This window comes from Sciurus carolinensis, chromosome 1, assembly GCF_902686445.1.
Source record: "Sciurus carolinensis chromosome 1, mSciCar1.2, whole genome shotgun sequence".
NCBI classification, from domain to species: Eukaryota; Metazoa; Chordata; class Mammalia; order Rodentia; family Sciuridae; genus Sciurus; species Sciurus carolinensis.
The window spans coordinates 89724828-89741180 of NC_062213.1; the positions used below are offsets into that span (position 1 = coordinate 89724828).

A 16353-nucleotide genomic window follows, 5' to 3' on the forward strand; every position below is an offset into this window, starting at 1 on the left:
TCTGTCCGTGGTCCTTGCTGGGTCAGCTTCAAGAGCATAGAAAAGAATAGAAGAAAGAGAGGGAAAGATAAAGGAAGGAGTGGTATGAGGAGCCTTGTGGATAAAAAGAGAAGAGAAGGTGAATTAGGCAGGCACTGCATTGGGGATAGAGAAGGAAGGGAGGTGGGTGAAATCACAGAGAGAAGAACAGCCTGCACCATGCCCAGACTGGGAAAGGGGCACAGACAGGGCCTTCATTGTGTGGGCACAAAGGGGCCATATGCCTGGCAGCCTACGACAATGTGTGTGTGTGTGTGTGTGTGTGTGTGTGTGTGTGTGTGTGTAGGAAAGGAGGAGTGGCTTAGAGACCCCCCACTCTCAAGCCCCTGGGGCCTTGCCTTCTGCTCTGTCACTAGGAATGAGGGTTGCTAAGATGGAGGACAGAGGGGAGCAATTATGATAGACAGGATTGGAAGGTCAGGGGCCTGTGGGTAACTGGGGATGGGAGAGCATGGACAAACGAAAGGGGCCCTGGCTACAGATACTTAGGAAGAAGATAGAGGAGAAAGGAAAGGGTGAGAGGTGCAAAAATCTCACTCACCTGGGCCCCCACACTGCCCTCTCCCACCTCACCAGCCCACAAGCTGGGTTTTGGAGGGAAGTGAAATAAGACCACAGAATTCTTTTCTTCTAGTAATCCCTTCCTCTTTCCCTGTTGTCTATTAGCACAGAAGCTCTCACTTTCCCTTCAGCCCAAGGACTTCCATCTCCATGACCACTCCTCTTCTACCACCCATTCCCTGTTCCCTCCTCCTCCTACTCTCCATCTCCTTCCCCCATCCTGTGGAGCAGAGCGGCAGCCGAGGCCAATTGATTATCTGAAGAAATTCGGAGCTAGCGGTTGAACAGCTGCAGCTGCCCCCTCTTACCACCCCCAGGCCCTGAGGGACCCCTGAAGGGAGGGGCCCCTAACCCCTCTGCTCTCCAGCCCAGGGCAGGCAGCAGGCACTGTGAGTGTCTGCTGAGCAAGAAGAGGCACAAAGCACTGGGTGGGGTGGTGGGGGGTGCCAGGAGCAGATGACTTGGGTAATAATCCCAGTTCATCATCATGGATGAGTCACAACACCTTTCTGGGCAGGAGTTTATCAACCTTTAAAGCAAAGGTGTTGGACTGGGTGTGGTCCTGCCTACCCATGATCTCAGCTTCTCTAGAGGTTGAGGCAGGAGGAGTGCAAGTTCAAGGCCAGCCTTGGCAACTTCATGAGAGCCTGTCTCAAACTAAAAAACAAAAGGACAGGGGATATAGCTTGGTGGTAAAGTGCCCCTGAGTTCTTCAATTCCCAGTACCTGTACCACAAGCAAAAAAAAAAAGGAAAGGTGTTGGACTCAATGATTTCTATGCTCATTTCTAACTCTTGTCCTTTGTTGTCCTCAGATTCTCCCTCATCTTCTCAGTTCAGCCCTCTTTCTTGCCAGGCTCTGGTGTCAGCATGCTCCTCCCACTGTTTGCCTTCAGCATTTTCTTATAACCTCAGATTTGGAAAGGATCTTCAAATGTACCTAGCCAGGGTTCCATCTGAGGCAGGGATGTGCACTACGGTATCTCTGCATGTGATTGAGTCTCCAGCCCCTCTATTTGGATGCCTCTTCTTTAAGGCAGGTGCTTCCATTTCTGAACAGCTTCAGGTTTTGCAAATCTTTTCTTGGAATTAAAATCTGCTCTCTTACAATCTTCACTCATTAATCACTTATCTGGGTTCTGCCTCCTGAGGCCACCCAGAATGTGTTTTTGCAATAGTGGAGATGAAACCCAGGGGCACTCTGCCACTGAGCTATATCCCCAGACCTTTTTAATTTTTATTTTGAGACAGAATCTTGCTAGTTTGCCCAGGATGGCCTCAAACTTTCGATCCTCCTGCTTCAGCCTCCTGAGTCACTGGAATTATGGGAATGCACCTCTGCACCCAAATTTAAATCTACTCTTATCAAGACACATAGCTTCCATTTTCAACCATCCATTCCTTTCATGAAATATCTCTAGACCTTTTGCTTTCTTGACTACGAAACTCTGAATCCTCTCTAGTTTATCAATATTTCGGTGAAAATGTGTACAAAAGAGCACCACCCATTCGTATGGATCATTTCAGGAAGACAGAGGAGAGTAGATGGCAGAGGGCATCAAGAACACGGTTTTAGAGTCTGGAGGTGTGGGTTCCCACACACACCTGTGATAAACCACATATTTCACATGCTTGAGGTCCAGGGTTCAAACCCCAGCACTGAAGAATAAAAAAATATGGGCCTGAATCTTAGCTGTGTGACCTTGGGCAAGTCCTGTACCCTCTGAGGAACACTTTAGTTTCTTTGACAGATTGATTTTAGGATCCCATCCAGGATGACTTTGATATCTGCTCACCACTCTTTTTCATCCCTTTCCTCATTCCTTGCTCAGTCCCAGGTCCTCCATCATATTTTCCCCAGTATCTTAAAGCTAAGGAACACAGCTGGGCAGTGGTGCACACCTGTAATTCCAGGATTGGGGAGGTTGGCCTCAGCAATTTAACAAGGCCCTAAGCAACTTAATGAGACCCTGTCTCAAAATTTAGAAAATTAAAAAAAAAGGGGGGGGCTGGGGCTGTAGCTCAGTGGTTAAGAACCTCTGAGTTCAATATCTGGTGAAAAAAAAAAACAAAACAAAACAAAAACTGGGGAACACAAAATAGACCAAAAACTGAGATTTCAAAAAAATTTTAACCTAGAGACTAGAAAACAATGTCTCAATTTCATGCCATGGGTTTTCACAGCAGCACAAACCACTGGACATATGTTTAACTTGGATTTCACTTGGATTTTCACTCAGCTCTTTCTCAGGTCCATAGGAAGTAGGAACTGGAGCACATCAGAGATGTCAGAAAGTATCACTTGATGAGTGCCAAGATAGAGGAATATGGGACTTCAAGTCAGGAGATCTGGAACCCATGTATTATATCCTCCCCTGACTTCTTTGCCCTGTGGCCCCTTCTCTCCATATTCATTCGCCCAACACACTGAGCTTTTATGACCATTCACCTCCCAGAGGAGACTTCAAAGCCTGGGACTCTCAATGCATACCCTTCCATAACCTACTGGCTAGTATCCCAACCCAATTGAATGAACCACAGTCATATATGGCGCTAGAACGAGGTCACTTTAATTTTTCTTTATGTATGAAATTGAAAATGCAACAGGAAGGAATCACACACAAGACACAGGACACAGACCCTGGGGGCCTGCTCTTGGTGGTATTAAGAAGTGAGGGTCATCGGGGAAGGCTGGAGAGAGAAAAGAGGTAGCTGGGACTGGGTGGGATTGTCAGGGGATAGAGGGTATTGAAAAGGACATCCAGGAGCCCCACAGTTGGGGAGGTGCACCGCTCCAGAGGACCAGGAGTTTAGGACAGATGGATCTGAGGAAGGGATATCGGTGTGGTAAGCAAGGGGGTGGGGTTCCCACACACACCTGGAGTTAGAGAAAGGGCAGGAAAGGGACCAGGAAGGGAGCAAGAGAGACCCAGCTAGAACAGTTGGGAGCCCCCCGCCCTCTACCCCAAAGTGCACAACTCGGCAATAAATAGTAATATTTATGAATAAATAAATAAATAGATAAATAAATAAATAAATACATAAATACATAAATAAATATCCTTGCAGAGCTAGGAGTTTGGTATAAGGGTGGAGGGATCATAGAAATGCAATGAGTTCATTTCTTCTAGACAGGTTCTAAGGTCCTTTGTTCTGCTGGCCCAGGGCTATAATGAATGAGTGGGGCTCAGCACCATGGGGTGGGGGAACCATGAGGTGGGGTGGGAGTGTATCTTCTTTTGCAATGGCAACTTAAGGAAACAGAAAAAAAAAATGTAATAAATAGGCTCTGGGACCAGGAGCAGTCCTGGAGGGCAATAATAGGGCATCCCCTTGCATCTTAGTGAGGAATCAGCATGGATTCTGTACATCTTCAGGGTGGGTTGGGATGGAGAAGAAAGTGGCTGTCAGGGCTGGCCCACCCACGCATGGCCTGGGCCTTCTGCAGATACCATATGCTATTTGGAGATGTCACCCCCATCCCAGGATTGAGTTTTTCCCTTTTTTAGGGGCCCACAGGGAGGGAGAAGATTGGAATGGTAGTGGGCAGGGAGGCAGCCAAATAGCTCAGAGAGGGCAAGGCACTCACTACTGAGTAAGAACTGAGGTCTGTATGTGCTGAGCCTCAGGACCAAGATGGACAAAAGAAAAGCAAAAAAGTTTTCTATCATTCCTGGCTACTGAGATTCCCCTTTCAGGTGTTATTTCACTCATCCTCTATCTCCCAAAAGCCTACTCCTCCTCCAAGCAAAATGAAGAAGCCCTTCCCTGACTCTAATCCCAGCCTTACACCCTTCTAGTTCTGATGCCCCATCCTCACCACAGGCTAGGAGAGATGGAAGAGAGTCTGGGTCTGGGGACTCTGAAAATCTGGACATAAGAGTAGAAAAGGCAGCAGCCCAGAGAACTGGGTTTAGGAAATCCAACAGGACTCTATTCTGATCACTCTAGCAAACGATTCTGACCAGTTAGACCACTAACAGCAACACTCTGAAGGAACTCATGAGAACAGATCTCAGGGTGCCTAGGTAAGTAAAAGAAAGTGGCCTTCAGGACCAGCGGTGGGCACTGTCTGGGCCTGGTGCCTTTGGGATGGGGAGGAGAAGTCCACTCCAAGCAATGAGCTGTAGAAGGGGCTCTAGAGAGACCCCGGAAGGAAGGGAGAGTCCGGGACAGGAGACAGGCTGAGTTCAGACGTCCAGCACGTGGTTCAGGTAGGAGATGTAGCAGATGGCCAGACGCAGGATCTCAATCTTGGAAAGCTTCTTGTCCGGAGGCAGCGTGGGCAGCAGCTTACGCAACTCAGCGAAGGCCAAATTGAAGGCTTCCACGCGGATGCGCTCCCTCGTGGCATGAGCCGTGCGGTACTTAGCCGTGGCCCGGCGCCGACGTCTGCGCTCTTCCCGGCTTAGGTGCTGCAGGTCTTTCCGGCCAGGCTCTCCTGACTCCGACCCCCGGGCCTGGCCCCCGCCCGGACACCCCGGCCCAGCACCATCGGTGGCTGCCCCACCCCCACAGTCACTGAAGCCCGACTCGGTCTCGGAGTGAGTGGGAGGCAGGTCCAACTCCATGGTGTCTGAGTTGAGCATCATGATGGTCCCCTGTCTTGTGAGATCGCGATCCCCTCCCCACCCCTCCCTCTCAGAGCTTGAAAGCTGGCTGTGGGAGGGGCAGGAAGGGCCTGGGGTGGTGGGGTCTGCCACTGAACTCTGGAAATCAGAGCCACTTCAGGGTTCCATATCAAGGTTCCGAAATGGAGCCTGAAAAAGAAAGGAGAATTGACAGGTGCTGAGGGAGAAAGAAGTGGACCGCTAAGAATCAGAGTCAGGGAAGTGGGGGTTAAGTTGGCCTGGGAGTGGTAAGGAACTGTGCATGTGGGGAAACAGCAGAACATGAGAGACAGGGCAGGGCCAGAGAGAGACATGTGGACATAGTGAGAAGCAGTAGGAGGAAAATAGTAAGAAGGAAAGAGGATCCAAAATGTAACAGGAAAAGAAAAGTTAAAAGATGGAGAGGAAACACAAGGAAGGCTAAAACTGAGCAAAAAGACTGAAGACCTAAACTTATTAAACTGCTAGAAGAAAATATAGGGGGAAAGATTCATGACATTGAACTTGACAATGATTTCTTGGGTATGATATCAAAAGCACAGACAATCAGAGCAAAAAAAAAAAAAAACTACATCAAAATTAACTTTGGTGCATTAATGTACACATTCAACAGAGTGAAAAGAACCTACAGAATGAGAGGAAATATTAGCACATCATATATCTGATAAAGGGTTAAATCCAGAATACATGTCCTATATCTCAACAACAAAACTATCAAATAATCTCATTAAAAATAGGCAAAGAACTTGACTAGACATTTCTCCAAAGATGATAAACAAATAACCATGCATATGTAAAGGTGCTGAACATCCTTAATTACTAGAAATGCAAATCAAAACCACGATGAGATATCACCTCATACCCGCTAGGGATAGCTACTATATAAATAGAAAACAAGGACTAGTGATGTGGCTTAGCCATGGAGCTCTTGCCTAGCATGCAGGAGGCCCTGGGTTCCATCCCCAGCACTGCAAAAAAGAGAAAGAAAAAAGAAAAGAAAACCAGGAAACAAATCTAAAACAAAATTGGTCTTGGCAAGGATGGGAAAAATGGGAAACTTCATACCCTGTTGGTGGGACTGTAAAATGGTGCAACTGCTATGGCAAACAGAATGAATGTTCCTCAAAACATGAAAAATGAAACTACCATATGATTCAGCACTTCCATCTCTGGGTATATATCCAAATAAAGTAGGGTCTCAAAGACATATTCTTATACCCATGTTCATAGCAGCACTATTCACAATAACCAAACAGTAGAAGCAATTCAAATGTTTATCAATAGATAAATAAATGAACAAAATGTGGTATGTCTGTGTAGACATATATGTACATATTATATATATTATAATATATACATATATATTAGACTATTATTCTTAAAGAGGAAGTAATTCCTGTCATATGCTATACCAGATGAACCTTGAGGATCTATGAAGTAAAATCAGTCAGTCGAAAAAGGACAAATTACTATAACTCCACTTACATCAAGTTATCTAAAGTGGTCTAATTCATAAAAACAGAAAGTAGAGTGGTGGTTGTTGGGGGCTGGAGGGTGGAGGGAAAGAGTGGCTTAATGAGTATATAGCTTCCCATTTGCAAGATGAAAAAGTTCTGGAGATTTACTTCACAATACATTGAATATACTTAACACTATTGAGCTGTATACTTTTTTTCTTTCAGTTATTGGGGTCTGAACCCAGGGGCACTACTACTGAGCAACATCCCCATCTCATTTTATTTTTTATTTTGAGACAGGGTCTCACTAAGTTGTCCAGGCCAGTCTTAAACTTGCGAGCCTCCTGCCTCAGTATCCTCGGTATCTATGATTACAGGCATGCACCATAATGCCCAACTTAGCTGTACACTTAAAAATGGTTTAGATGGTAATTTTTTATTATTTTTTTAACCATAATAATAAATAAAGGGTAAGATGGAAGCAACAGCTCCAAGAGAGGTTGGCTTTGACGCTAGACCGTTCCTAATTGTGAGGGGAGAATTGAAAACCTTGGCCTTATACTCTTTTTCCTTCTGGGGTCCCTCTGTACCCTCGCTTCTTGGGGGAAGGGGTTAAAACACACAGATTGTCCATTGTAGTGTAGACTGGGACATATGGAGCTTAGCACAGCAGCCCTAGCTTAGTTCCTCCCAGTCCCCCAAACCTCCCCCTACATGACCACTGTGCACATCGGATCCTACCGCTGTGTCCATTAGAACCAGGGGAAGATATCTCTTCTCATGACAATCCCCCTGCCCAGGACCACCCCTTCTTCCAGCTCTGTCCTCAGCACGTTCAGTCCTTGCCATTCCCTGGCCTTTTTGGAGACTCTTCACGAAAGATTGGAGAAAGGGAACATAATCACTCTTCCATATTCCAAGGTAGTTCAGGCATGACCTGCAGAGGAAGGCATAGACAGCTTCTTGGGGCTACCCTTATGAGGCTTGGCTGAGGTCTGCTTGCCTCAGGTTCAGAGGAGATCAGGGGAAGGCAGCAGGAATGTGGCTGGGGAAAGGGCTTTGCTTAGGAGGAGTGTTAGTAGGAACAGACACCGTGATCTCAGCCTTACTTAATAAAAACAAGCACTGAGGCTCCCTCACCATCTCCCCTATTTCTCACCCTGGCTCTCTTGCCTGACAGATGCTCTCACAGGGGCCAACACCCCACACCACAGAAGACAGGCTCAAGTCAAGTAGACATACAGTTACTAAGCTCTAGGGGATGGAAAGTCATCAACATCTGATGATGGGGAAGACAAGTACACACACAACCAAGACACCAAACAGATGAAGTTTAATGCTGAAAGTAAGAGCATACTCCGTATTCTAGGACCCAAAGGAATAAGAGGGATGGCAATACTGTAGGATAGTGTGGGAGAATAACACAGTGCATGATTAGCGCCCCAGCTCCTCACTCCCATGCTTGAGCTGGAACCAGAAGATCATTTGTGGGGTTCACAGCACATCTAGCATAACCCGATTCTCTTTGCTGGTCCCCATGTCTCTTCCACCCTGATCACTTTGACATGCCCTCTATTCCCCTCTCTGTGCTCCTCATCTGACCCATCTCCCCCTGGTCCACTGTCCTCAGCTCCAGTCTGAGCAGTAGCTTCTATATTCCCATTAAGTTCTCACCCCAACATCCACATCTGGTCTGAAAGTTCCAAGATCCAAGGATCAGGGCCACTGCAATCCAAGACATCCAGGATTTCCCACTGTACTTCTGTCAACCGCAATTTGATTGAGGATAGACAGGCACAAAGAGTCAAAAAGAAGTGGGGAAAAGGGAAAGGCGGAGATGGAGAGACACAGCACACAGAATCAGAAGGAAGAACTGAGAAGAGGCTTAAGCCAGAGAATTGGAGGAACACACCCATCCCTTCCCAGCATCGTGGTTCCCCTTTTACCTAGGAGGGCCCACGGGATCCAAGACGGCAGGACAGAGGGGCAAGCGTTGAAAGCCCCAGTCTCCTCTGGCTGCTCGGGGTTCATCCGTCTGCAAAGTTAGTGACCGGCTTTCTAGAGCTCTCGGAGGGAGCTTGGCATGGCTGTACCGGCTCCAGAACAGATGAAAGGGGTATACATGGTGGAGATATAGGATTCAGGTGGAAGGAGTGGACTTGGGAAGGTACTGGGTCCGCCCACGCTCACAGACACAGACACATACACACCTGAGCTGGCCCAGCCCTATGTATATATATGGAGATACACACACACACCCCCAGCTCTCCATTGGCTTATCCATGTCCCCCTCTCATCAATATTAAATAGCCAGGCCAGGCAGCCATTGGCAGAGGGATCTGGGAACCCCCCAGGGAGCTGGGGGCGGAGGCTGGTCCTGGGGGGGGCGGGGAGTGGGGGAGCAGGGACATCTGTTCTCCATGCATATTTCATAAGCAAGAAATGGAGAGCTGGGGAAGGGGTGGGGCTGGGGCTAGAGCCAGGGCAGGACCACAGATGAACCCCCTCAGCCTCCCACGCCAGAGGCTGCAAGGGCAGAGGCCCCTAGCAAGCTAGATTTAAGTGCTGTGGTCCCATTCTGAGTCCCAGTGACTTTGAGGACCCCTTCCCCATATCTCTTTTTCCCTGAGAAGAGAGATCTCCAAGGTACTAACAGGAACAGAAAAAAGAGCAAGTGGACATCACTAAAACACAGCAAGAGGACCTGGGAGTCCTCGCTCTAACTATGCTCTCATTCTTCGTAAAGCTGGTACCCACCCCTTGCCAGGCTGCCTCTTGCTACTGTGCAGGCCTCCACCCTCATAACCCTGGGACTTACTTACCCCAGTCCCTCTTATCCAGCCCCTATCTTGCCACCTACTCAATCACCAGACCAGGAGTAGGGTCAGATTCTGGATGCAGACCCCACAAGGAATTTTTTTGTTAATTTTTTTTTTTTAGTTTGTTTATGGACCTTTTTATATTCATTTATTTATATGCAATGCTGAGACTCAAACTCAGTGCCTCACACATGTGAGGCAAGTGTTCTAACACTGAGTCACAATCCCAGCCCCAACAAGGAATTATTTAAGGCTAGTCAGCCTAACCTCACTCACTGGAAATTATGGACTCTTAGGAGGAAAGAAGTAGGGGCTCAAGAGGAGGAGGGAGGAGTGCCATGAGAGGAAGAGCCAGGATCGGAAGGACACTGGGAGAGGAGGGCAGGATAGGTTGGGCAAATTTGGAGTGTGTGAGGCATCAAATGAGCAATAAGAAAAGTTATATATAAAACTATATGCAAATAAGCACTGATTAAGTGCTCATATCAATAGCTCAGTGGCCTCATTGTGTGTGTGTGTGTGTGTGTGTGTGTGTGTGTGTATTGCAAGGTGACAGGAGTAGGGAGGGGGCACCCTGCGAAGGGAAACAGAGATACAGTGGACTGGGTTTCAGTATCCAAGTTCTTTTCCCCTACTCAGCTGTTGAATGTCTTCATTGAACCTTTGTGAGTATCTAAGATAAACCGTGAACAGAGAGGACTCCAGACACAGCTGTGTGACCTTGGACAAGTAACAACCTCTTGAACCTCAGTGTCTTTCTTCTGTTTCTTGGGTAGCCATGGAGATTAAGGCTGACAATGTTTGCAGTGGACCTAGACTTTAGTAGGAGCAAAGCCGGCCTTCAGACTAGGGAGGGGTTTGCCATTTCTCTGTTACTGATCAATCTTTTCTGGGCTTTCTCCAGGTTGGGGCATTCCCTAAGGGGAGTTCTGTAATTCCTCCCCAGCTCCCCTTGCTCTCCCTGCCCCCAGGTCTGGGAGGTGCCAACTCCCACCTGGGCAGGCCCAGACAGGTGCCCCAGCTCCAGCAGATGGGCTGAGCTGGAGGGGAAAGAAGGCTTGGGGGGGGGGGGCAGGGGATCAGGTGGCATCTCAATCCTTGCATCATCATTGCCATGGTGCTGATTAAAAACCAATCTCCACCTAATGAGCCCCCCAGCAACAACAGTTCTACCTCCCCCACCCTCCTGCCCTCCAACCCATCCAAGGAACTGGGAGACCAAACGACTCAGGAGAGAGAGCCAGAGGGAGATGAGAAATAGAGAAAGAATGAGATCTGGAAAGAGAGGGGATGCAAAGGGAAATGATGAGAGAGACATAAGGAGAAAAAAGAAACTACAGAGTCACTGGCAACAGACATGGGGGAGACAGAGAAATGGGAAAACACAGGGAGAGACAGACACAGGGGAGACAAAGATAAAAATGGGAGGGTGGGGGCAGAATTGCCAGGTTCCCAAGTCTTTGTAGAAGACTCAGAGATGCAAGGAACAGGGGAGATAAAAACATGAGGACAGATCTGAAAATTGGAGGCCTTTAGGGAGACCCAAGTGAATGCAAACATGGAGAAAACATAGCTCTTCAGCAATGGAGAGATGCTGATCCTGGGAGACAGTCTGAGAGAGGCCTCAAGACAGAAAGGAGACGTAGACATGGGGGAAGCAGAGAGGGGACAGTTGAGAGGAAACAGGAAAATTATTGGAGACAAGTTTGGAAACTAGAGAAACAGGATGTAGGTGAGGGATTTTTACTGAAATGAGGGGCTCAGATCCTATCGTGTAAGGAAAACAAATCAGAACCTAAAGAGACTCTTAAAGTGGAAAGGGGGTTTGAGGATGTGGCTCAGTGGTTAAGCGCTCGTGGGTTCAATCCCTGGTACCAAATGAATGAATGAATGAATGAATGAATGAATGAATGAATAGATAGAGTGGAAGGATGGATGGAGAGGGAAGAAGGAGCCAAACCCCCACTGCCAGCCTCCCTCCTTGTAGGCTGTTTAGCTCAGATATGTCAGCTCCACAAACTCCATCCCTGTAGTACCTGGCTGGAGCTATCCCTAGTGCAAGTGAGAGCATGCTCTGAGGACCACTTCTTCCTCCTCTGCACCTGTCAAACAGGACCCTGGACTCTGGGGCCCCCAGCCCCAGGCTTCACTCAGAGATTCAGTCTTTGTTCCTTAGGGTAGTAGCTAAAAAGAACATTCATGGTAATAAAGAGGAGCTGAAAGCATGGAATGGTGGAAAGGAACTGAACCTTGGGTCGGTTAGACCTGGGTCCAAGTCCTGGTAACCTTGGATAAGTCATTCACTTTGACTGAGTCTTATTTTGCCATCTGTGAAATGGGGATAATGTTACCTTCTCCATAGAGCTGTTGTGACATCTGGGTCAGACAGGCTGGAAAGTACAGGTGGGAAAGTGCTGCACCAACCTAAAGTGCTCAACCTGCCCTCTTACTTTTGTATGGTGATTTCAAGGCCCACAAGAAGTTTTGTGTATATGAGACACTGATGCAGAAAAACTGGGTAGAGCTGAGGTCATCCCCATGCCCCAAGAGGCAAGGAGAACCCTTAGAGTTTTGTGGGGGCCTTTACTGTAAGGAGGGTAGGAGGAGCAGGGCTTGGGAATGGGGAAGAGGGTTATGTCTTTGTGGTTTATTGCAGTTATTTTGCATTTTATAGGCATTCACTTTTTCAGGCTGTGATTCACAAATCTCTTTCTGTCCCCAGATAGCCTGTAGGTAGATTGTTGGGGGAGGGAGTTGGTGGGTAGAGAAGACATAGGGGCCTGGGCCCATCCTTGAGGGTGGGGGAGGGCCTGGAGGAGCTGAGAAGCAGTGGGTTTGGCAGGAGAGGGGGTGACATATGTGGGGAGCCCTGGGGACCCAACCAGGCAAGCGGCTGGCAGGGAGAGCAGACGGTGTTAACCCTCGCTGTGCCACGCTGCCTGACCCTTCCCTGGGAGTGGCCCGTGGCTGGGGTGTGATTTTTTAAGAGACTGGTGGTATTTTGGGGTCACAGGAGCAAGGCAGGCAGGAGGAGCCTGGGCAGGAGCTGTCGTATTTGTGGGAAGTAGTGACACATCTTGGAGCATCTTCATCTTCGAATCTCCTTGTCTGTTTCCACGTGGTCTCTGTCAGTCTGTCCTTCTCTGCCTCCACCTATCTGTGCGTCTAAAAGGTGACAGCAGGTCTCCACTCTGGCTAACTATACAATCTGTCACTCTCTCTGCTGCCAGTCCGCTGGAAACCCCTTTTTCAGGGCCCAGCCCCTAAGCCCTCTGGCCCCTGGCCCCCTAGACCTTAATGCCTTTGTCTCATAAGTCAGCCTTGCCTTTCTTCTTCCTCTCCACTCACCTCTCTTCAGCTCCAATCTCATTAGGACCTCCAACCACTGTACCGCCCCGCCCCCAACCCTCTTCTTTTCCCTCCCCCATCCATCTGTCTTCCCTGAAGCTCTCCTCTTTGTGTCCACCCATCTGTCACCACCAGCGCTGGGCCTACTCCCCTCCTGGCCACGCCCGCCTGGCCTTTCTCCCCTCAGGCTTGGTTCCCTCTCAGTGCAGCTTTCCCCTCCCCTTCCTTCTTCCACCCTGCTAGGAATTCTACTTCCTCAGTTACCTTTCACTAGCTCATTTTTACTGGACACCCTCTCATCTCAGGGTTTGTTTCCTTCCCCCTAGGTTCTATAACCCCTCCTCAGTTTCGAGTTGGGGGAGAGAGAATGGAGACTCCAGGGTCCTATCCTCCAGCCCCTGAGCAATCACCCAGCCTGAGTTGGAGGCTGGTAATATTTACTAACAGTTGCATCATCTCAGAGAGATGGCTGCTCCTTAGGCCTCTTGAGATGACCCTCCACTCCTGTTCCATGTTTCTCCTTACTGGGCATGGAGTCCTTCTCTACAACAGGAGTGTGGAACTCCTGGACCTTTTGAGTTTGAATTCAGGAAACGTAAAAACCCTTCCTTGAGGCCTACTGGAACCCCAACCTTTCAGGAAGGTTCTCTCTTTCCTTTCCAACTATAACCAGTCCTGCAAAGCATTTTCTTTCTTTTTGAGAATGGAATGCTGAATGACAGGGTTTTTGTTATATAGTCTTCTGCCACAATTTCCTAAATTTCCAACTGTCCCTGGGCTAGGAGACAATGGTGCCCATCAGGCATCTTCCTAGAATGGATACTAGTACTGCCTTTGAGAGTTCAAGAATTAATCAGCCTGTTGTTTTGTTTTGTTGTTTGAAGTACAAGGGATTTGGGTGATTGAACCCAGGAGTACTTTATCTCTGAGCTACAATCCCAGGCCTTATTATTTTGAGACAGGTTCTCGCTAAATTGCCCAAACTGGCCTCGAACTTGTGATATTTCTCTCTCCTGAGTCACTGGGATTACAGGAGTGAACTACCGCACCAAAACTTGGCCAACCTTTAAAATGGTTCCTGATCTGAGGATCATAGGGTAAAAGGGAGAAGAGAGAGGTTACACCTCCAGCTGTCCCTTCATAGAACCAGACTGAGCCAGTGTGGACCTTGGACAGCAGCCCCTCCCCTAAATCCACACTTTACAAATTCTCATCTATAGCCTGGAGAAGGGGAATGCCCCTCCCAAGGTCACACAGGATCCGTGGCAGACCAGAAAATCTAGTTCAGAGTACTTCCCACATGAGGCTCCTCCTTACTGGCCTTGTGCCCAAACGAAACCTGCCATCCTCCAAACTCAGGTGGAATCTGTTTAGGGCACTGATCTCGCATGGAGCATACATAGCCTCACCTGGCTATTTATCTTGTGTCCTGTCCTTTCATGCAATCTAGACTCTAGGTCCAGCATCTCAAAGGGAAGGCACTGTATCTCTAATACCCTTTTATAAAGCTGGGGCAGAGTGTCTTACCCATAGCCATGCTCAATAAAATGCTTATTACTGCCGTGGCTGCCAGTGCAGATATAAGACATTCTAATCCTAATTTGCTCATTTACTGTGTGACTCTGGGCAAGCCACATCAGTCCTCTGGGCTAGTTTCCCCCGTCTATCAAATGATTTCAACTACACACACAATTTCCAAGGTCTTATTAAATTCCCTCAAAGAAACCAAATCCTACTGCATAAGGTGGGATCATGGTACAGAAAATCAGCATTTAAATGAGAAAAAAATCAGTTGGGCATGGCGGTGTACACCTGTACTTCCAGTTCTTCAGGAGGCTGAAGCAGGATTGCAAGTTCAAGGCCAGCCCGGACAAACTTAGTGAGACTTTGTCTCAAAGTGAAAAATAAAAAAGGATGAGATGTAGCTCTGTGGTAGAGTGTCCCTGGGTTCAATCCCCAGTACTGAGAAAAACAAACAAAACTCCTCATATGTGCATTTGGAAGAAGTAACCCAAACTGGAAAGAGAAAATAGTAGTTTTATTCAAATAGGCTGAGGAAAAGCTGGTAGGAAAGCCTTCAGTGTTAATATTGAGGAATGAGGTATCACATAGGCTGGATCCTGGGGGTGGGAGGGCGGCTGGTCATTTATTCAAATTTCTGCATGGGTCAGCAGGAAGAGAAGTGGCAGTGTAAACTGGAAATGAGCAGGAGGAAAGCAAGCTCCCTGAAAAAGGAAAGAGGTTAGAAAATGAAGCATTTCAGAAGGCACAGGGTAAACCAGGCCTGGATGGAAGAGGGAGAAGGAGCCTTAGAAATTGGGAAGTACGTGGACCCTAAGATGCTCCAGTCAGTCACACATAGTCTTTGTGGCACAAGACATCTGGTGAGGTGCCAGTACCATGGCCTCAGACAGAATGTGTTTGGGAGCCCCAGTAGGTCATCTGAGTGACTGTGCTCCTTCCATGGAGCCTGTGGGGGAGATTGTTAGGGGAGCACAGAAAACAAGCTTATGTTCAGGGTTTATCCTTAGGGACAGGAGACTGAATATCAAAGATTCTACATCTCAAACCCTTCTTTCTTACCCACCCTGATCCCTCAATTCTGCCTGAACCTCTGCATCCCTGTTCAGTCCCCTTCCTGGTACCCAGCCATGTCCCCACTTCCCAAAGCTGCCAGCAGGATGAGGGAGTTTACTGCTCTGCCCACTGGGAGACCTGTTGGCCGAGGGAGGCATGGAGCTGGCCCAGATGATGGTGGCAGCTGTGCTCGGCTCCCGCCAGCACAACATACAGCCTCTCCAACTCCAACTAGGGAGTTAGGGTAGGGGAGCAGCAGGGTGTATTTCCTATCTCAGAACCCCAAACATGCCCCCCTGAAGGAACTTGGAAATAAACTTGGGGAAAAATCACCTCTTCTTAGTGGGATCTGAAAAGGTAAATAGCCCAATCAGGGGACTTAAGAGTAATGCTCAGGACATGTGCAAATGGTCGGTTTTCTATTGCTGTTGGTCTTCAGGCATGTGTCAGAAACAAACTCTTGGCCAGTGATAGGGAGAGAAGGTTGGGGCATAGCTCCCTCCCCTGCTGGCTCCCTTTCCCCCTTGGCTGACTCGGTCACGAGCCATGAACACTTAGTAGTTCTGCTCTACTTCAGAATTTTGCCTCCATGAAGACTCAGAGCTGTGGTTGTCTTTCTGAAACATCCCAAACAACTCTTGTTTTAGTCTACAAAAAAAACACAATTAGCAGTGCATGGTGGTGCACACATATAATCCCAGTAATGTGGGAGGCTGAGGTAGGAGGATCCCAATTTCAAGGTCAACCCCAGCAATTCAGCAAGACCCTATCTCAAAATAAAAAATCACAAGGGCTGGGGATGTAGCTCAGTGGTAAGGCACCCCTGGGTTCAATCCCCAGTACCCAAAAAGTATCTACTACAAAGTGAGAAGAAACTAAGAAACTATGCTAACATTGGAGACTATGGTAGTAGCATACAGAGTAACAACCTCATTGACTTTCA

At 48.0% G+C, this 16353-nt stretch overlaps 1 protein-coding gene across 2 annotated transcripts; it reads right to left on the reverse strand.

Annotated features, from left to right (window-relative positions):
* Positions 1-3582: 3582 nt before the first annotated feature.
* On the reverse strand, positions 3583-8767 carry Nhlh1 (nescient helix-loop-helix 1). Of its 2 annotated transcripts, XM_047522426.1 has the most exons (3): positions 8613-8767; positions 7408-7603; positions 3583-5359 (listed from the first exon to the last, which is right to left on the reverse strand). In XM_047522426.1, the coding sequence occupies exon 3, from the start codon at positions 5189-5191 to the stop codon at positions 4790-4792; it is 402 nt and encodes a 133-aa protein (XP_047378382.1). In that variant the 5' UTR covers positions 5192-5359; positions 7408-7603; positions 8613-8767; the 3' UTR covers positions 3583-4789. The 2 variants fall into 2 exon arrangements, with proteins under 2 accessions (XP_047378382.1, XP_047378393.1); XM_047522437.1 differs by lacking the exon at positions 7408-7603.
* Positions 8768-16353: the final 7586 nt, after the last annotated feature.